This window comes from Tiliqua scincoides, chromosome 3, assembly GCF_035046505.1.
Source record: "Tiliqua scincoides isolate rTilSci1 chromosome 3, rTilSci1.hap2, whole genome shotgun sequence".
Taxonomy (NCBI): domain Eukaryota; kingdom Metazoa; phylum Chordata; class Lepidosauria; order Squamata; family Scincidae; genus Tiliqua; species Tiliqua scincoides.
The window spans coordinates 90,718,179-90,740,452 of NC_089823.1; the positions used below are offsets into that span (position 1 = coordinate 90,718,179).

A 22,274-nucleotide genomic window follows, 5' to 3' on the forward strand; every position below is an offset into this window, starting at 1 on the left:
ATGTTGGGTTTCCTGGCCCAGGAAGGGGGTTAGGATATGGCAGCAGAGCCTGCTGCCGTCTCCATCCTCCCAGGTCCACTCCTCCCCTCCCTCCACCCAGTTTTGGCCCCTTCCTGCCCTCCCCCCCTGAAAAGCCCTGTCCCCAGCCATACTCACTGCTGGCTTGGTTTCCGTCTTCGGGGGCTGAAGCCCAGTGCCAACAGCATGTTGTTAATGCCAGCACAAAAGTGTCTTATGGCACTTTTGCAACAGTCCAGGTTGGCGGCTGGGCACAGTGCCAGCACCACGGCCCACAGAATGGGCGTCAGTGGGTTTGCCGAATGCATGTAATGAAAATGTTTGGACTTCTGCATCCAGTGTTGCATGAAATTCAGGGCTAATAAAAGTACAAACAACACTCGTAAACTGAATTTATTTATTCCAAATATCACATAAATACATTTTCCCATGAATATTTCAAATATACATGAAATGAACATTGCAGCAATATTTTTTTTTAAAAAAAGGTTTGGCTTTGTTTTACGCAACAAGAAATGCCAAACATGGTTGTAACACATACCTGTCTTTTGTTTTTACCAAGTACAAAAAGGCGCAGATTAATAATTTATATTTATACATATGTACACATACACACATGCGCGTATGCATGCACATGCTATGCACACACGCTCATGCTCACACTCTTCTTCAACTACTTTCAAAAGGGGTAAGGATTTTATTTCAAGTTTTATCTACATAAAATGTACTCAACACACACACCTGGTCACAAGCCCCAGATTTGATTTTGCGTTGCTTTGTTGATACAATCATTCAAGAGCTGCAAAATTAAGGCGCTACCAGGCACCAGTCCTTCAATTACCAAGCCACTGTATGACTAAGGGCGCAATCCTAACTGCTTAGTGCTTTCCAGCACTGACATAAGGGCAGCTTTGAGGAAAGGGAACAAACATTCCCTTGCTTTGAGGAGGCCTCCATGAGTGACACCCAACTGCAGGATGCAGCACATGTCCCATTGGCACCGCTATGCCAGTGCTGGAAAGCACTGACCTAAGGGATTAGGATTGCACCCTAAAGCATACAGCTTTCTCCACACTTTTGCTTTTATTCTCTTTGAAAGTTAACTGCAGCACAAGCCAAAAGAGAAGCAGAAATCTGCTGATTATCAGTTCACTGGAGTCCTAAAGCCACCTCCGCAACTGAAAAGAAAGGACATTGAAACGTAGTAGATAAAAAAGGCCACAGTAGCAAACTGGTACAAATTCCAACATGACTGAATTTCACTACAGGATCTGTTACCTGGTGATGGAAAATAGGTTTGCTTTTAACACTTATTTTCAAAATAAATAAGAGGAGGATGGAATGGCTTCTCCTCCCTGCTATACCCCGTGGTATATGTCTTTAAAATCTTTCTGGAAGGCTTTTTGTGTTACAGATACCCTAACCAGAGCTGCCGAACCAAATCAACCTAAGATAAAAGAAAAAGGGGGGGGGGTTTAAAACTCTGGCTTCTATCATATACTTTAGTTAATGTATCTGCTCACTGAACAGGTTATGGGTTGTATCCAAAGCAGTGCGAGCTGAACCCTACTCACACAATAGCACCTTCTCCTTCCCATAGAAACTCAGAGCCTCCCAAAAATCTGCCTGGGGATCAGGGGATCCTCCCAAACAGCATAGAATAGGGCACCTTGCATGAGTAGAAGTGCCTTTCCACTTGCACAGTTGGATTCAACTTTGTTAAAGAGTAGATGGCTTTCCCTTTATGGGTTAAGGACAACATGCTGAAGACTGCCAGAAAGACCTCCAATCAAAAAGAGACTAGAAGGAAGAAATACCCAGGATGTTGCAGAAAACAGAATCTAACAATGGCAAGTGTTGAGATGGTAAGTTGGCAGAATAAAACAGTTTCTTATTTATGCTCAATTACTCTATTACATAAGTTTTCTGTAAATTTTAACCATTTACGTAAGAAAAGAAGGCGGGCAGGAAAGAAAAACTACAAGAGGTACAACCGAAATCTTCAAGAGAAATACTAAGCAAGCACAAACTTATTGTGACTAAATCAAGAAAATGGTTCAAGTTCTGTGCGGAAAAATTAAGGAGGGCACATTTTGAACAATCTCTTACTAGATAATCCTGGAAGCTTTTGGAGTCCAATGAATTAACAGGAAGACAGTTGTGGTGGGAAAAGTACGATAGCACCAAGGGAATGGATAGAAGGGGAAATACCCTAAGATCCCACTCTCTCTCACTTTAATGTCAGCTCTCTAAAAATACTTCAAGAAAATATATGTATTATCTACAAACTCTGGCAACAGTAGCAGAACTTGCAGGAAGGCTATGGTAGAGACATTAAATCATTGGTTGCAAGTTATGCAGTTTACAATTAAAAGAGTAGTCACAGGTCATTACTTAACTACAAAAGGCGAATCAAGGTAGAGGCAGCTACAGTACATTCAGGGCATGTGATCAGTTCCAAGGAAACCTCTACTGGCAACTTCTGACTAGATATCTTAGCCAATCATCAGACTACAATTACAATACTCAAGAATGCGGCCAACGAATGTTGTTTAGATAATATTTCTTCTTGAATTCATGTGCAAGGGTTTACACCTTTGTTTACTAAATAGAAGGTACTTTTTCTAATTTAAAAAGGAGGCACTTTTAAAATATTTTGGTATTGCCACTATTTTCACTTTGCCAGATTCTTTGCACATGAACCAGTAGGGCCATTCAGATATTTTGCCAAACCACGGCTTGGTGTTGTGCCTGAATAGCTCCCCAGAGTCTTTCAGTTTACAGAACATGCTGATATTTGAAGCTGCTTCATTCTTACTCCCATTAACACGACTTCTACAATTTGACAATCTCAGCAGTTTAACATTAACAAAACCATTCCACTATTTTATATTTATGCTAAGTTCCTTTCCAATGGGTTGACGGACCATTTTTAAGAAGTTTGTTATCAACTATAGATACTAAGACATCAAAATACGTATATATTAACAAACCCAACCAACAAATTGAAGGTAACACCTGGTTTAAGCTTGCATTGAGATTTGCCTTTACAGGGTTCAGTTTGTGGCTCGTCTCATGTTGTCATCAAGGACAAGAACTCTAAGCACAGACAGTGGTCGGTACATAAAGAGGAATATTAAAGTTTTGGTTAAAAATGTGCTAATAAATATTGTTCCAGTATAAACAGATTAAGCTGGCATGGCAGTTGTGGGTACACGTGGAAATGGAATCTTACCTGTCTAGCTTTCATTTAATGAATGAACTAACATGAAGGAAGTGGCAATTCTATTTCTTAACAGCCTTTTGTGAGCTAACCACAAAATAGCTTGAAATGAACAGGGCATACATGAAGGTTTAACAAACTGACCACAATCCAACAGTGGAGCCAGACATGCCTAAATGTTGCAGTGGAAGAAAAGCATCTCATGTACACAGATAATTCCGTCTGCCATGGGAGGCTATAGAATCCTCATGTTTAGGGGATTCTTCCAAATCACAACCACTGAGGATTGTCCACAGATTTTTTTTTTTCTGTTTTGTAATGCAGCTGTGTCTGAGGTTCTTCTAATATGTTTGAAGGGGCGAGGAACCCACCTTCCTAGGCTGAGTTTGAGACATTCTTTGTATTACATACAGCATGCAATTTACAAACACAAGGGACCAATTTATTCCATCAGCAACAGAGCTGTTTACCAGCTACTCGTGTGGATACATCCTAAGAGGGGGAACAATTTGTCCAGGATAATTCATTTTATTTCACAGGTCAAGCATTTTGTCAACAGGCTCCAGATGAAATTTTGTCCTTTTCAATCAACACCTGTTGCCTTTTGCTTTTTACAAAGATAATTTGGAGAAATTCCCTTCAACTTGTTACTTTTAAGGAAAATTCTAATAATGCATATTTTCAGTTGCTAATCCACTGTTCCTTGCTTTTCCTTGCTACACGTAAGTCAAAACCTCGGCTGGGGTGTTTGGTAATGTTTTAGGGCTTCTAACTCAGTTGCTTCCCCACGATGAACAGACAGCCGGATACGAATAGTAACTCCAAGTTGTAGCCTGCAATTACTGTCTGTTATGTTGTAACTGTGACACAACTTCTAAGAGGCTCATATTTCTTCAGGACGATAGGCACAGAGTACTTGGTTAACAATTGGGTAGAATGAGTGCAACAAATGGTGAATAGCTGGATGAGCAGATCAGTATTATTAATGGGAAGAGCGTCTCAGTCTCCAATTTCTTTCCTTGTCCTTCAAATCAGCATTGCAACCAGTTGTTTGCAGTGTCCGATCACAAATAAGGCTGTGTCATCTGGGTCTTCTGCGTGTCACAAATATTAATACACGTCGTATGGCAAGGAGACGATCTTTAAGTGAAGTCATGGCAAGAATGGCCAACTGGGCCCTGTTTTCTAATGGCAAAACTGCAAGCAGCCACCAGTACCAAGCTGGACCACTGGGATTACTCTGCAAGGGAAGGAAAAGCAACCAAATATATATAGAAACCCATGCTTAAAATGTAAAGAACAGGCAAAAAGATAACACTAAAATTGCTGAGGCAGAATGCAATGACTTAAAACAGACACTCACTAAGGATAGTAACTGGGCATTATGATAAAAGTAAAATAGGAAACGTGTTCAACGAAAAATCTCTCTGCTTCCTCAGGGCCCAATCCTATCCAACTTTCCAGCAGTGATGCAACCACAATACAGCTCTGAGATAAGGAACAAAATCCCCTTACCTTGAGGAGCCCCCTCCCCACTGCAGGTTGCCATGCACACCCCATTGGTACAGCTTCATCACTGTGGGAAAGTTGGGCCCTCAGAAATGTCTGCTACTTGCTTCATCACTGTCAGCTGCAGAAAGAATTATATCACTTGCCCCTCTCAAAAAAGTTGGAATGAAACCTGACAATACAGGGGCAGGAGCTTTTGGTCTGTTGAGACAATATGACAGATCAATTTAACCTGCACTTTTTAGGGGTTTGATAAAAGACCTATCAACTACTATTGTTTAGGTCTTCAATCTAGGTTGTATTCTGTTCTTCTGAAGTGTAAAAATGGACAATCTTAGAACCAGCATAGGTCTTCAATCTAGGTTGTATTCTGTTCTTCTGAAGTGTAAAAATGGACAATCTTAGAACCAGCATAGCTGGCACGGTCCACTCAAATGAGACCAAGGTACTTAAATGACCATATTCTGCTATACAAACTGCCTACCCATTTAAGGTTATAGTAAAGACCACTGGTTGGTTGAGAGATGAGATGTGACTTTTCAGCTGTAGTGCCCAAGGTCTGGCACTCCCAACCCCCCTTGTGATGATCACTCAGGCATCATTTTACAGGCATTTCAGCAGGTAATCAAAACTGCTTTGTTTCATCATTATTTTTTAAATGTGTATTTTAATTTTTGCCCTTATTTTGTTTTGATATAGTTTTGATTAGGAGACTGGTAACCCCATCCTAAGCTGGCCAGTGCACGTGGCTGCAGCAGTGCCAAAAATGGCTGCCGACACATCCTACATGCCCAAGGCAGCTGCTAGCAGCACCTTGGGAGAAAAGGACTTGCGTCCCCTTCCCCTGGGTAAGTGCAGTAGCCCCACAATGGGGCTACTCAATTCACTGCCAACCAAAAGCCTCCATGTAAGATGGCGAGCCCTACACAGAGGCTTTGGATCCAGTGGAGCATTGCTCTAGTGGTCCCGCCTCCCTCCCTCCCCTCTCCCTCCCTCCGGAATGCCTCTCCCAGCCCTCTCCCCACCTCACCGACATGCTCCTTCCCACCCTCTGTTCGCCTCCCCCCTCCCCAGAACGCCTCCTCCCCGCCTCCCCCCACTTCTCCACTGCTTGGCAGTCCACACAACTGCTGAGCAGTGGAGGTCAGGCACCCACCCAGCAGTAGTCCGGCATCGGCCAGCGCTGGGCTACCACAGGCGGTCGCCTGGCAGTATGACCCGCAAATGTGGCTTACGGCACATTTGTGGCAGTGTGCACCAGCAGTAAGCCGGTGCGCCAAGCCCAGGACTGGGCTCTTAAGCAACATCACAATAATACAAATAAAATAATAAAATGCCTACTTCTCCACCCTCCCACAAATCTTGGTGCATGTGTCCTGACCTGTGAACTTTCCTTGAATGTAAACATGCAGCATGATATTTACCTGTGGCTCAGATTCTTTCCCCGGCATGGATCCAAAATGATTAAGAATTTGCGCTTTCATGTTGTCCTTGAGAGATGTGAACCAGGCTACAGCTTGATCATAGACGGAATCATGAAGGCAAACAAGTTCTTCATAATCAGCCCCTTCAACCTGGCCAATGCACAAAAATGGATTCAAAATCAGTTTCCTCTCAAGTGCAATGTCACAAAAGCAATACAAGTGGGTCTCTGCAGATTTGGTATCCATGGATCTGACTCAGCACAGGTCCCCAGACTCGCAGTGAGCAAGACTTGGCCCAACCTGAGCCCTCCAGAAGTGACTTGCGTGGAGCTCCAGTCACCAGCTCCAGTCACCCCTTAAAGGGGCCAAAACCACAAATTTCATTATCTGTGTTTTTAGGTATCCATGGGGTGTCCAAGAACGGATCCCCCACAGATACCGAGGCCCCACCTGTATAGAAAAACTGAAGTGCTGCTTCAGTGGATACCTGTTAAGCCACTTTAAAAGTTTTAAACAAATATTTTGGTTTTTAAACAAAAAAGTACAAATTCTGCAAGTTTACATACCCTCACAGAAATAATTCCACTGCAAGAGTTGAGGCTTGGTATAACTGAAAACTCCTACAAATAAATGCTGTGGAGGGGACACTGAGCACTAAGGGACTTCATGTAGGGTGACAAGGAACAGGTCAGTATGCAGTAGTTTCTGAAGGCCTGCCCCAGACAATACTGCCTTCTAAACTTATAGCAAACACTGTCACAGGTTTGGAAGACTGTGGGTGACATCCTGATTAGCACTTTCATTTACAGAGGAAGCTTCTGTTTGTGCAGAAGGGGCTCCCAACAGTGGAAGTGTCAGTCAGGATGTCACCCATAATCTGCAATGACAAATGCTATAAACATGCTTCTTCAAAGTGAAAAATGCAGATGTGTACAAAACCACCATGCCTTTTTCAAATTAAGAGTTCAAACTATTTTATTGTTAAAAGTGTTTAAGAGCAGTGTTGGGTTCCTCTCACCATCTCTCCAACAGGATCTGCTGAACCAGGGGTGTCAAACATAAGGCCTATAAGCTAAATGCAGCCCCTAGAAGAAATTCATCTGGCCCTCATTATAATCAGGCTCCCCCAGCTTGATAATTGGGCTCTCTCATACCTTGAGAATATGAACAAGATTTGCACATTTTCTCTTCTGTCAGCTAATGAGTTTCTATGTGAGAACAAAGTGTTTATTTCTGGCCATCATCAGCTTAAAGATGTCACTTCCTGCTTAATGACTTTGGGCCCTCAGCGGGCACCATGAAGCCTAACTTTGGCCCTCTGTATGAAAAGAGTTTGACATCCCTGTGCTAAACTGTATCAACCAAACCAACAGTTCAGGAAACATATTCAGACAAACATGGCATTCCCACCTTAGAACAAGAAGCCTTACTTCTTAGTTCTGTGCTGAAGTCTTATTATAGTGATTTGCACCAATTCAAATAGGGACCAAATTAACTTCACCCAAGTCATGTTGATTCCTTTTAGTCTGTAAGATTGGGCTAGATATACTTTGCAGTACATGACATGACATGGCAGTAGATAAGCAGAATTCTAAAAGGCCCCACTGGCCTTCATGCAGCAGGCATTAGTATCTGTGAATTTTAAGTCCATTCTAGTACAATGCTGTTCTCGTCTGATTAAACTGTGTAGTCTCTCCTCAATTATTGAAGAAAGAGCATCATCACCCAAGGTCGGGTCTCTCACTACTGGCCCAAAAGAATAATTCACTTCTGTGACAGTCCTCTTAAAAACAAAGCAAAACACCTAATTGCTAGCACAGGGTAGAAAAAATGTTCAATACATCTCCACTGGTAGATCCTGAAACCCAACAACTGTTTCTAATAGTGCAACGGATTTGGATAGCAACCAGATCTGTAATTCTACCAGAAGAGCCTAGCCTTCATTTAGGCATTATTCTTAAGGAGGATAAAAGGCCATCTTCTCAATGGAGTCTCTGAATTAAGAGGATTTCACTGTATTAAAAAGGGACAGTCGTTCATAAGCATGATGCTTTTAGAAAAAGGAAGGAAAGAACAAATAGTGAAGAAAATAAAGTAAATCAAACTCTATACAGCCCAAGAGGAAACCTCTCGTCATATGTATCCTGGGCTTTTCCCTAAACCAGTGGCTCCCAAATTATGCTGCAGCACTCCAGAACTCCACAGTGAACTCACACCATGGGATACTTTTCTGGAAGTTCCAGCTGTGTCTCTAAGACTGTAGACCCTGTAGCCTATGCTCCCTGATGCATCTGGTGGGCCACTGTGAGATACAGGAAACAGGGCTAGATAGGCCTTTGGCCTGATCCAGCAGGAATCTTTTTTATGTACAGCAATGGGCACTGTAGGCATACCATGAACTAATTATTTCAATACTAAGGACTCCGTGAACATAGTAAGTTTGGAAAACTCTGGCCTAGACATTCACATGAGATTTAAAATGCTACCTTAGAGGCCGCTAAAATGGGATTCTACCTTAGACTAGGAGGAAGCACCAACATCATTCACTTGAATATCAAGTATTTTCCAATTTTCTTATCACTTAGTGCAGGGGTGCTCAAACTTTCAACTTTAGGGATGCTGGACCTTTAACAAGTGCATAGAAGAGAGAATTTACTTCCCCCATAATACAGCTAAGAATATGAAGAAGTTGCTAATTTGCATTATCATCATCCAGAAAGTAACCTCTGGTCTGATAAAAATTACAAGGCACTCTCAGGAACAGACATAACAATATTCTTATATTGTTACAAAGGAAGACAATGGAATGATACAATTACATCATATAAGGGGCTGAGGAAGACAATTATTTGCCAGATAGTAACTTAACATAGCATACATATTCAGCCGATTGCTTGATAAATCAGTCATCGACACTAGCCTGCCAAGGGGTGAGGAAATTTTTTGCACACTTCTGTACTTGATCAGAATTCCACAAACACAGCAGGGGAACAGCAAGAGTCACCAAGTTACCACTTGGCAAACAGCTCCCTGTGTTCTCACAATGGCCACGATTTATGTAAAAGAGTGGATGGAGACTAATATTTCTGCAGAGTGGTTATGATCTCAAATAAGAACCCAATCCTATGCTGGCTACTGCCTGCAGAACCTGCACACTTGTGCTAGCAAACATGCTGTAAAGCACATTGAGGCCACGCAGATGCCAGTGCTGCCAGCAGTGGACTGGAGCGCCACCCACCGACCAGGATAAGTGAACCACCAGGTAGCAGCAAGGGAGTGATTTTGGGTAGGGTGAGGGGCCCGGGAGCAGTTCAGGCCCAGGAGGAGGGTGGGGATGGCAGCAAAGGCTGCCACCACATCCTATCCCCCCCTCCAGTGCATGAAAGCCCTACACCAGCTATTCTAATCTGTGCCAGCTATTGATAAGACTCATAGGGGTTGCCTAGGCCTAACATGGGAAAGGGAAGTGATGCTCCCTTCAAGGAGACCTCCAGTTGCCTCCACGGCCTCGCGGAATACAACGGATGCCATTTAGGTGCCACTGTATCATGGGGCGGTAGCCTCAGTAGGATTGGGCTATAAATAAAGGCCCTCAGAGGACAATGTGAAATCCGAGTTTACTTAAACTGACTGAACAAATGTTTTTGCTCTTACGTGTGGCACAAGAACAAGATGCCAACTATGGAGTGAGCCTTCATGCAACTGAGATGCAATCTTCCAACTTCTGTCTAGCCCTTGAAACAACTGCTCAGCTGGTTACTTTAACCATCAAGAGAATTCTACTCTCATATGCAGATCTGTTTTCTCCAGTTCTTAAGAATAGCTCTGCATTGCACAACTGAGGAAACCAGTGGCAAAATCAACAGGATTAAAAGGTGATGACCAAAGCATGCTTGAGGATCATGTGATCTGACAGAGCTTTCTAATGCTACATCAACCTAAAGAGAGCTGCCACCGATACACATTTAAGAGGCCCGATATAACCTACAAGGAGATTACATGTTACTCCTATCCTCTGCCCACTAAATACCCACGTAGCACATATATGCCATTGCTTCTATCAGTCCCTGCTCCTATATACTTGCTCAGGCAATTCCTCTTCAACAACAATGTATCAAATGGGGGGGGGGGGGAGCAACTGAGAATGCCAAACCATCAAGTTGAAACATAAAATACACTACTAGTCATTGTAAAGCTTGATATGGAGCCAACTCTTAGGGATGTTGAGTTTCATGCATAGATTCAAGATCAATACATATCAAAGAGCTCCAATATTGGGTTACTGATGCAATGAGGAAAAAATAAATAGGAAGAAAATTAAGTTGCTGGAGAAAGAAGATGTTTAAAGCATTGCAAAGCCATGAGAAAAATTCACAAGCACAAAAGTCAAGGGGATGTCAAGAGGCAAACAGGACCAAAACGGGTCTATTTCATAACTGAAGCAAGAGAATGCACGTTTAAAGTAATCTTGGAAGACAAATAAGCAAACAACTCAGGTAAAACTACACAAAAAGTTACCTTTTTATCTTCTAGATATTCAATGTTTGCAGTATTATACCCATCGCGTTGGCCATGGCTCAAGACTCTGAAACGCCGAACACCAACTGTATCCACAACTGAGCGCCCATCAGGGAAAAATTTCACATCCCTGACTTCTAACATGCAGCCATAATCTGCAAACCTGAAGGAACAGAGACAAACAGCCTATTAAACCTGCAATTGGAAGCATATTTAGGGTGTGAGTCCACTGAACTCCAGGATTTTTGCTTCTGCATAAACATGTTTAGAACAACTGTAAAAATGTTTTTTACAAGTACCGTAAGCATACTTTGACCAGACAACCTGAGGTGAGACTCAAGGTATGTGGAAAACATATTGCCTAACCCAACAGTGTGGAGAAAAGCAGCAAACCAATGCCTGAGTTCTCTTTAAGGCTGTGTCTAGGCAGCCAGATTCTTTCTCAAGTACTGTGCCACACCCCTGGGATCAATGAGAGAAGTTCAAGACTCCCTCTGTTACTGCTAAATCAATCTATTCGTATTTTGCAACAGAAAGACACAAGAAACCTAGTGAATGGCATGGGAGCGTCTGAGGCTCCAGCACTGTAAAAGCTAAGGAAGTTTGAACTTGAATAGTCCTCTTTCAATAAGACAATATAAAACATATTTTTATATGATTTTGAGTTGGATCCTAAGAAATGTGTGTCTGTGGCTCCTGCAAGGGAGCATCCCATCCTCTTTTTCTCCCTAACAGCATCTTGCATCCCCTCCCCCAAACCCTCTTCTGAGAATCTGAGGAACCTTAGGAATAGTGTGGGATGTTGTGCTGGAAGACACTTTGCAAGAGTAGAGGTCCCACAATATGTGTCCACTCAATTTCTGGACATTGCGCCTCCCTTGTGCCCCATCCCACTTTCTTTTTATGGGTCCCCCAAACTTGGTTTTTGGGGGGTCACAAGGGCGTTCCCCTGCAGGAAGTTCCCCCCCCCCACACACACAACAGAATGCGCAGGAAAAACTATAACAATACACACAAAAACACACACTCTCACTCTCAAAGGGGATTAGAGGACTGCCAAATTAGATACATTCATGCAACCTCATTCAGAAATTCAAGGTGCTTCCAAATCTTTTGCTTACCCTTTCAGTTCATCTGCCAAGCACATGCCAAACTGCTTGGTACCAGTTTCCATGCATCTTCTTATCATTAACCGATAGCGGGGTTCAAAGACATGAAGAGGGCAAGGGATGGTAGGGAAGGCCATGGTGCACACAAATATGGGAACATCTTTATTCAAGCTGTAAAGCACAAAGGAACCAAGAGTCAGTTTTAATATGTATTCAATTTAGCATTCTTCAAATAGCAATCAGCTGAGACAGTTATACTGGGTTTTCTGGGAGAGTCTATTCTCACAAGGGTTTATGAACCAATCCCCACATGTACCATAGTCTCCAGCAGGCTATAGGAAGTACCAGATCTGACAGCTGCTACAGGCACCTGGAGAATCCTGTTTTATCCCTCTTCTCAGTGCTGCCATTGCTGCTTACCTGCTTTTCAGCACCCGGATTTATTAGTCAACAGAGAGGTGTTGCTGCACAGGCAGGTGAGGAGCAACAGCACTGGGGCTGGTAAGTCGGATTGAAAGAGACTCTCTGGGTGCCTCCAGCTGCTCTCAGAGCTGAGAGTCACTATAATTAGATAAAAGTCCAGGCATCTAGTTCACAGGTTTCTATGAGAACAAGGTCTATATCTGGATTCAAGCCTTCCAATGTTGACATTTGAGGTAATTACCCAAATGGACTCCTCTCTTCCTTACAAACCTTACCATTCCACTACAAATAAACTGGACAAATCGTCCGACAGGTCAGCTCTGCATGCACAAAGGAAATTGTTTTCTTGAGTTAACCAATGCATTTTTAATCTCTTTTCCTCCCTTGAAGAAAGGCTACTTACTTTGACAATTCCTTCATTTCTTCTTCATAAACTTTCTTCCTTTCCGACAATTCTTCAGGCAAATAACAAACTATTAATTCTTCAGTAAGGACGGTCTTTTTGTAAGTTCTGCTTGCCAAAAACTATAAAATGAAAGAGTTCAAGAAGTTAGGCTTCTTTGATCTACGCCAGTGGTCAATAGCCAGATTGCAAAATCCAGTAACGAAGGTCAGAGATGTAACTAGGGTGAAGCCTGAGGGGCACTTGCCCTGGGCGCTACGCCAAGGGGAGGACATGACTGCCCCTCAGACTCTGCGCTAGTTATGGAGGGGCCACCAGTGCCTCCCCCTCTAGGGAGAACTCAGAACTGACTGTGCCAGGGCAGTGCATTATGCCACTGGTGAAAGTGACAGGGGGCGCAATCCTAACCCCTTATGTCAGTGCTTTCCAGCACTAACATAAGGGCAATGCAGCTCTGAGGTAAGGGAACAAACATTCCCTTGCTTTGAGGAGGCCTCCGTGAGTGACACCCAACTGCAGGATGCAGCTAATGTCCCACTGGCACAGCTATGCCAGTGCTGGAAAGTACTGACATAAGGGGTTAGGATTGTGCTCATGGTGGGTTAAGCCATAGTTTAAGTCTGGTAGAGTAAATGTGCATAAAAACAGATGGCTGAGACAGTTCTGCACAGTATTTCCACTGCCTAGAAACAGAAGCACTGGACTAGTTCTAGCTTTAAATAGTCAGGACAGACATCTGGGATAGCACAGTGGTGACAGAGAGGATTAGTTAGCTATTCTGCATTCATTGCTTCTTTTGAAATTGGGCTGAAATGAAGAATGGGACTGTGGCTGCAATCCTAACCACACTTCCCTAAGAGTAAGCCCCACTGAACAAAATAGGACTTACTTCTGAGTGGACCTGGTTAGGATTGTGGCCTGCAACACTGAAATTGTGGTGCAAAGTAATTTTGAATCACCTCAGTTTTCTCTTGTTTTGTTGGGAAGAGAGCTTAAAAAGGCACTGGAGGAAACATCTAAAATTATACATGTTTATTCTCTTATTAGAGGTCTTCTCAGGTGCACAGAAACCACACACTGGCCTCCCCGTGCCTCAGAACACCTCCCAGATGTGTTGGAAAGGCACTTCCAGAGATCAGATGAGGTCCTCCAGCACAGTGCTGAGTTAAATCCGTGGGTGCCAAGCCCATGGATAAGGAGAGCCATTGTACTGCACTCCTATCCTTTTCAGCATTTTGCCACCCGGCATATCTGCACACAGGATACCCCCTTTAATAGCAGGTTTTTACCCCATCATGTGCCTTCTGTTAAAGCAGCCAACGGTGGGAACTTACTTCGGACAGCTTTTCTTTGCAAAGTGGACAGTATGGATTATGGTCCAAGCAACGTTCAAGGCATTTCAGGCAGAACGTATGTCCACAAGGAGTAGCGACAGGCTCATAGAATAACCTGAAGAAGACATTGTGAGCATTGCAAAAGCAACTGGTTACTTCATAATTCTATTCAAAGCACAATGCCCCAAAAGACTCCATGCATGTATGCGAAAAATCACATAAGATAGGAAGACATATCCATATTCAGTGCACAACGGAATGCTGCCATCCCCACCCATTTTTACCGAGGGGCAACTAATTTATAAATCATGCAAGTGATAGAACCCCTTTGTTACGAAGGATTTGTATGACACATATCAATGGGTGTTCATAATGGTTGAAGGCTGCAACTAAGTTGTGAATCAGGACTGCCCCATTTTGAGTCTAGCTTCCCAAGAAATCTCATTAGGTGGCCTTAAGTAAGATACACCCTCTCAGTCTCAGCTCCCCAACTGCAACAGATGTTTGTTGTTGTTGCTGCTGCTGCTGCTGCTGTTGTTAATATAGCAAAATCTATCCCAGTGATTCCCAAAGCCCTACTCAGACTTTGGGAAGTATTTGTAAGTATTTGTTGGGGAAGGAAGGGGGAGGGGCAGGGGGCAGCAACACAATAGGGACAATCTTACCCCCAGCCCTCCCTGAGGCTTTAAAGTCCTGTGCAAAGGAAAAAAAACAAACCACTTCCTGTTTTCAGCGTGATACTGGAAGTGGTTTCCCCCCTTTTTTACAGGACTTTGAAGCCTTAGGGAGGGCTGCAGAGGGGCTTGCAGGCTCCCCAGACCTTCAGTGAGCCACAGTGACCCTGAAGAAAGTTGGAAAAGCCTTCCGCTCCCTAGTAGCACCACGATCGTCCCAATGGTGCTGCTGCTGATCTCTGGTCCTTTTCTCATTTCCTGTTGGGTTGCGACCCACCAGTTTGGGAACCACTGATCTATCCTATAAAGTCTTCATATCAACACGACAGAAATGTAAAATTTGAATATATTAGCTGAAGATATGGTACACTACAGGCTGTTTTTATAAAACGAATTAAAATGGTTACTACTAATACAGCATGCATTTAAACTCTCTCACAACTTGCTAATAATACCTCATGCAAAGGGAACACTCAAAGTCAGATGCATCCACGAGGTTTGCAGGTATCGTTCTTGAGGGAAGAGAAGTGAAGTTTGCACAAGTAGCATCCCCATCTTAAAAAAGAAAGAAAAGGCAGAAAAACATTTTTATAATACTAAAAATCCACTTGTTATATAAGCTACATAGCAAGAGTCATACAATAATATACCATTATTATTATTAGAAAAATTTATATCCTGCCCTTCCCATGCCGAAACATATATTACACAATACTTATTTCTGCTTAGAACAGAAATTGCTGAACTGATCAGAGTGCTGAAAACAAATATAGTACATTTCCTTGCACTTAAAAGGAAACCAGAATAGGAAAATACACTTTCAAAAACTGACCTTTCCTAGGAATTTTGCTAGGGACATCTAAGCTCTGTAAATCCCCTGCATCACTTGAAAACTTTCGTTTTAAGCTTGCACCAGGTAGACTGGAGAGGACTGTTCCTAGTGTTTTTTTATTATCTTCAAAATGCAAGTCCAGTATATGATGGGAAACAGATGAATCAGTATTTAGAAATACATCAGTCTCTTGGGACGGGGTTTTTGTTAGCCTCAAGCCGGTCTCCTGAAACAAATACAAATAGGACTTATATGTCAAATACTTTATTAAACACTTTTGAAGTCTTCAGTAGCAATTTAGGAATGATAGCACAGCAACCAGATCTTTGCTACCAGTAACATCACATGGTGGCTAACACAATAATAATAAAAGCAAATTTTGAAAAGTTGGACAGAAACACCAGCATCACACCCACATATCGATCAGCAGTTCCCACTCACCACTAAGGCTAAATGGGAAAGTTCATGATGTGGAGCATATAGGCCTTTTTAGAGGGTAGGAGAGAAGGGGCACCATTAAACTGCTGCAGAAGGGAGTTAAGACTGTCTGGGGACCACCACACAGATGCCCCTGTCCCGCATGCACGTCAACTGAGCATCAGCAAGGAATAGAATGTAGAGAACAATACACACCTGAAATATTTGTTTTCCCTTATCTCCATTCCATTATTAATAAGCTTCCTTTGAAAAATGTACAGTGCTTTGAGAACTTCAGCTATCTGAAGTACATTCAGCTGCGGATGATTTAGAACAGGAGTGCCCAAACCCTGGCCCAGGGGCCATTTGTGGCCTTCTTGGACCCCAATCTGGCCTGTGGGGAGCCCCCCAGTCTCCAATGAGCCCCTGGCCCACTGGAAACTTGCTGTGGCCCATGCTGGTCTAATGTGACGTCTCTCAGAGAGCAAGGGCTGACTGTTCGACCTCTCATCTCATGCAAGCTGCAGGCCGAGGGCTCCCTCCACTGCTTGCTGTTTCACGTCTATGAAGCAGCAGTGGCAGCAAAGGATAGGTCAGCCTTGCTTTACGCAAGGACTTTTATAAGCCTTGAGCTATCGCAAGACTTCATTCATAAAAGTTCCACCTCTAATATATTCATTTTTGTAAATTTAATCCAATTTTATGTAAATTAATTTCTTTTTCCCCAGACCCCGACGCAGTGTCAGAGAGATGATGTGGCCCTCCTGCCAAAAAGTTTGGACATCCCTGATTTAGAATGAAGCTGGAAAAACCATGTATTTCTGTACATTCTGCCTCAGGCCACCATAATACAACAGCCAGATATACTGGGTATATCAGGATTTCCCACTTTTATATTTAAAAGCATACATGCTCCAGTTCTTACCTTTGAGCTCTCTGCAGTTGACCCATCTTCAGTAGGAGATGGTGTGTTTAACCTGCTTAGAAATGCAGGTTTCAACCTTGTATAAGAGGTCCGGTTACAAAAAGGTGTTGTTAGACTATCATGCACATCTTCAAAGGCTGGGAAAAACATCTCACACATTATCTATAAAAAGAAAACACACAAAAAGAAGCTTAGAAGTGTTGCTATATAAATAAGTTTACAGACGGAGTAATCTACCAACACAGAATTACAATATTGTAACTCAGTGGTTCTCACACATTTAGTATCGGGACCCACTTTTTAGAATGAGAATCTGTCAGGGCCCACCAGAAGTAATGTCATGGCGGGAAGTGACATCATCAAGCAGGAAAATTTTTAACTATCCTACCCAAACTTACCCAGGAGTAAGTCCCATTTACTATCTTGTTAAAAGAATATACATAGTAGCTTGTTAAAAGTACAGATCTGCATTTCCCCAAATGAGTTGCATACAATGGTAGAATCAAGTATAATACATTAAAAATAAAATATTGAAATGAATGGGGACCCACCTGAAATTGGCTCGCAACCCACCTAGTGGGTCCTGACCCACAGTTTGAGAAACACTGTTGTAACTGATACAATAACTGATGTCAGTTTAGAATAGAGGTCAGCAGTTTGACTAGCCAAAAGGCAAAATATCAGAACAGAGCAGCGTTTTTCAAAACGTGCATTGGGACCTGCTTGGTGGGTTGTGACACAATTTCTGGTAGGTTCCACAGAGCCTTCAGTGAAAATAGGGTGACTGAAAGATCAAGTAAGTAATTGCCTCAAGCCCTGAGGCTATTAGAAAATCAGATAGCTGATAATTGCCCTGCAAACAGCTGAGGTCCTGCAGTTTGCCAGCTTGTGTAAATACAATGTGTGTATCACCTATCAGATCCTCACAGTTAATAACTGAGCTAATTCACAAGTGAAAATGAGACCTCTCTCATAGTTAAGGTATCACTTAATGTATGCTTTTTACATCAAAACTGCAATGATTCCCCCACCCCCCACCCCAAGAAAGACAACAGTCATAGTATTCATTATTTTATCTATGGCGTCCAACCAACCAATCAGGTGCAAAACTTCATATAATTAGCATACCTTTTGGGCTTCTGTCTTCATTGAGCTCCATTCAGGATTTAAGGCAACACAATAAAGAAACTCCTTCAATGCTTCTTCGATCCTTCCTAATCCAGAGAGAGCTTGTGCTTTCACAGAATGACCCTGCATACACACAGATAAAACTCGCTTCATCACTGTTTCCAACTCACTGACTACGAGACAATAACCTATCATTTTATAAATAATGGTGCCAATCTTGGCTGAAAAATGGTGCATCAATGAACTCTTTCCACTTACAACTGTAGTAGCACAAGATCAGACGAATCAGATGAAGGGAAGTCAAACTTCAGAGAATGTGAGTTACACCATTTCTCAGGAAATTGAATCTTTCTTTCAATTCACAGTTGCATCCAGCTAAATCAATTTTTCACAGTGAAATTAAACTGTGAGCTTGTTTACAGACTAACATCCCAATCCTAATCAACTTTTCAGTGCTGATGCAGCCACAATGCAGCCTCGAAGTAAGGCAATAAACGTTGAGGAGGTTTCTGCCCCAAACTGCAGGATGCAGCATGCACCCCCTTGGCATGGCTGCATTGGGACCTGAAAGTTAGTTGAGATTGGGCTGCAATTCTTTAAAAAATTAAAAATCCACAGCAGGGAATCATACAAATATTAAACAACACAGATACTACCCTACCTAAGAATGTTCAATTTAAGAACTTCCAAGATGCTAAGATGCCAGGCCATAGATTGCATTAGCACCCATTCCCATCTTATTCCAACCAATCCCAGCAAGCCCTGTTAGCCCACTTTTCAAGGTATGACTAACAATATAGAATACTGTACTGAAGGTGCATTGTAAATACAGTATCTTCCTCTTTCACAACAAGTTTGCTACCAATAATAGTGATGCTGGACTTAAAACAACTCAGACCTCTGGAACCTGATCTTAAGTAGGCAAGCTTCTGTTATATCATTTTTAATCTAAGTTATTTTAGTCAAAGTGGCTCACAAAGGCCCAGTTCAGACATTATGACAAACCATGCTTTGTCACTAAGTGCACAAGCCATGGTGAACCTCAAAGTTGAATGTTTCCTCTCCATCCATGCCCAAGGTGGAAGATTTCATTTTTTGGGCAACAAAATAACCAGTTTCCTATTTTTTTCCAAATATACAATGCAAATTGCAACTTCTTGTAAACCAAGAATGGAAGCTTCTGATTTTCCCATACACATGAAAGGGGTGGGGAACATGCCACACTGACTCCTATAGGGAATGCATTGATCATTTTATTACTAGATAAAAGTTGACCCAATCAACATAGTTACTTGCACATCCATTGTATGAATAAGCACATTAAATGTGCCAATAAGTAGAGGTGTTTGTTTCCAGTGAGTAAACTAGGATTGCAGTCTACTGAACATAATGGGTTTACCTCTGAGAAATACCACAATTTTCAAACACCGCTACCACTAAGTGTTTTTATCTGAAATAGCCTAGTTGGAGTAATTTTGTGAACAATTAAGTGTGAATGGCTAAGGTTTGGGATCAGATCTGAAGCATTTTATATATTTGGTAGAATAGACTTAACTGATAGTTATGCTAAACAAAACTGCACAAAAAAACTAAATGAAAAGACAACTAATATAATTTACACTGGCTGTAATGAATGGCTCCATTACATACTTCACTTTTATACTAAAAATATAAAAATCCCTAACCTTTTATTGTATTAGAACCAATACCTTGCATCCTTCACATGCATACCAACCCACTAATCTGCAGTCCAAATTCATCTTTTATGGTAAGTAGCGAACACCCTACCTTAGGCCAATGAGGCTTATTTCGACAGAGTGCCTCTGCGTCATAAAGGGCCTGTTGATAATTCTTCATAGCCAGACAAAGCTCTGCCCGTTGTGCTATTAATGAATATTTACAGGAAGCTGGAACACAAGATGTACACATTACTAGAAGTCCACTGAATGAAAAGGAAAAATAATATGCAAGGTATCATACATGAATGTATAAATGTAGCTTTTGTAAACAGGAACATTAAAGACACAGCCAGTTACTGCAAGTTATATTTTTTGTTTTTGTCTTTATCAGCTTGATGGTTCAAGCACCCATCTCTATTGAAATACAAAATTATATTGTATGACCCTATGCCCCCCCCCAAAAGTTTTCAGGTGCTAGACCCATCTGAACCTTCCAGAAAAGCTTTTATACTTTAAAAAAACATAATTTATGTCTGAAACTGGTATGTTGTAATGAACATGAGAATGCTGCCACTTCATCATCCCATCAAGGCTTTTTAAAAATAAAACATTTGGAAGAGATATGATGCATGCCGTGTGTAATTTCAGTCTTAATTTAAAAATAAATGTAACCTATTAGCTACCAGTCTGTACAATATAGACACCAAGTTTAAATTTACAAGGCATACCAGTCAACAGTCCCAGACTGATTTTATACTTTATCAGATCCAGATAGGACTGGCACCAGAGAAACTTATGTTGTAGTTCAAGCTGTTGCAGAATTCATTCTGTAGCACTGTGCCCACTCTATTTCTAGGACCGAACTTCAAGTGCGGAAAGAAAGCTCAACAGATAATCCCAATCAATTTCAATACAAGTTTCAAGTTCAGGATCCAGTTGGTTGTGCATCCAAACACCCTGTTAATGAGATACCAGTAAAGTCTCAAATACCTTTAAGAAAAAAAAAAAACCTACTAGCACATTGTCTATATTGTCTATGGATTTACAGAGTGCAACGTGCATTATAAACTCTCTCACTCATTCATTCTCAACATGTAGTAGTTGACTGCAAAAGACTTCTACTGGAGAATCTTGAGAGCCTTTGCAATTAAAAGAGGTATTGTATCAAAATATTAGGCACTGTCATATATTCGTAATCTAATCTTTTCCTATACTGGTAAGTTTTTTGTGCCTGTAAGCAACAAAAGATTGTTCCTTGTTTAAGAACTACTTTGACATTCAGCTTCATGGCTAAGGCTCCCTGAAATCATTCAATTGAGGCCATACTCTAGTTTCCTTACAATAGTGATGGGAAACTGGGGCAGGAAAAGGCTATGTTGTTTATTTTTAGACACATGAAAAAAGAGTGACATATAGAGAAGGACTTATCTGAAGATCTGAAAGCTTAGCAGGGGCATTAGCTAGATTCAGATGCAATAAGTAACTGGTTTCCAGCTATAACCAACTGTAGAACTCTCCACCTGCATCACACACAGGAAGAGAAGCTAAGTTTTTGTTTTCTCTTTAAGAGCAAACTGCAGTTTTGTGTTTGCATGATTTGTTAACTTGCAAGAGTTAAAACTAGCAAAGATAGCAAATCAGGATTTAATTATGACTTGATCCAGGTTTGTTCCTACCCTAGCTAGTTAACAAATCACAAATCCTCCAAGTTTATATGTAACATGGACCTGCAGCGGGATCTTTACAGATTGCTACTTTATATTTTAAAGTAAAAATAAAATTTTGCATACAGTTCTCATTGGGGGGGGGGGGAAGGCATATACAAGGAGCACAGATATGAGCGCACTAAATCAACATTTCTCAAACTGTGGGTCAGGAACCACTCAGTGGATCACAAGCCATTTTCAGTTGAGTCCCAATTCATTTCAACGTGAATTTTATATTTAATCTATTAGATTTGACGCTACCATGGTATGTGACTGCATTTGGAGAAATGTTACAGATCTGTACTTTGAACAAGCTACTATGTATATACTTTTAATAATGATAGTCAATGGGGCTTACTCCCAGGTAAGTGTGGATAGAATTGCAACCTTTGGATGTTTGGATAATTATTTTTTAAACAGAACAGCAACTGTTTGGTATGGTTAGGAGGGTTCTTTGTTTCAAATGCATTTTTAAACTTATACTTATTGTAAACTTTTAATTTACTTAGGGTGCAATCCTAACCAACTTACCAGCACTGGCATAGCTGTTCCAATGGGGCACATGTTGCATCCTGCAGTTGGGGGGCCATCACAGGCCTCCTCAAGGTAAGGCAAGGTTTGTTCCCTTACCTCAGAGTTGCACTGCCCTTACCTTGGTGCTGGAAAGTTGATTAGGACAAATCAATCAATAACTTAATTGATTGATTTGATTTTGTCATATGGGGATATTAAGAAATTTTCTGCTTGATTACGTCACTTTCGGCCATGACATCATGCCCAGGTTAATGACTTCACTTCCAGAGGGTCCCGACAGACCTTGCTCAATCAGGCCAGAGGCCCATTTAGTCCAGCATCCTGTCTTCCACAGTGACCCAGTAGCTGCCTCTGGGAAACCCATAAGCAGGAGAGAAAGGCTAACTTCTCCCCACAACACTGTTCCGCTACAACAGGA

The 22,274-nt window shown here is 41.8% G+C and overlaps 1 protein-coding gene across 1 annotated transcript in view; it reads right to left on the reverse strand.

Annotated features, from left to right (window-relative positions):
• Positions 1-627: 627 nt before the first annotated feature.
• Positions 628-22,274, reverse strand: part of LONRF2 (LON peptidase N-terminal domain and ring finger 2) — a 43,797-nt gene continuing 22,150 nt past the window's right edge. The window contains exons 2-12 of the mRNA XM_066621681.1: positions 19,726-19,844; positions 17,938-18,060; positions 16,810-16,971; positions 15,468-15,693; positions 15,091-15,190; positions 13,962-14,076; positions 12,628-12,749; positions 11,814-11,972; positions 10,693-10,855; positions 6,175-6,324; positions 628-4,481 (exon numbers count right to left, since the gene is read on the reverse strand). Of these exons, the coding sequence (XP_066477778.1) occupies positions 4,323-4,481; positions 6,175-6,324; positions 10,693-10,855; positions 11,814-11,972; positions 12,628-12,749; positions 13,962-14,076; positions 15,091-15,190; positions 15,468-15,693; positions 16,810-16,971; positions 17,938-18,060; positions 19,726-19,844 (1,598 nt within the window). The 3' untranslated portion in view covers positions 628-4,322. The remainder of the gene's footprint in view (positions 4,482-6,174; positions 6,325-10,692; positions 10,856-11,813; positions 11,973-12,627; positions 12,750-13,961; positions 14,077-15,090; positions 15,191-15,467; positions 15,694-16,809; positions 16,972-17,937; positions 18,061-19,725; positions 19,845-22,274) is intronic.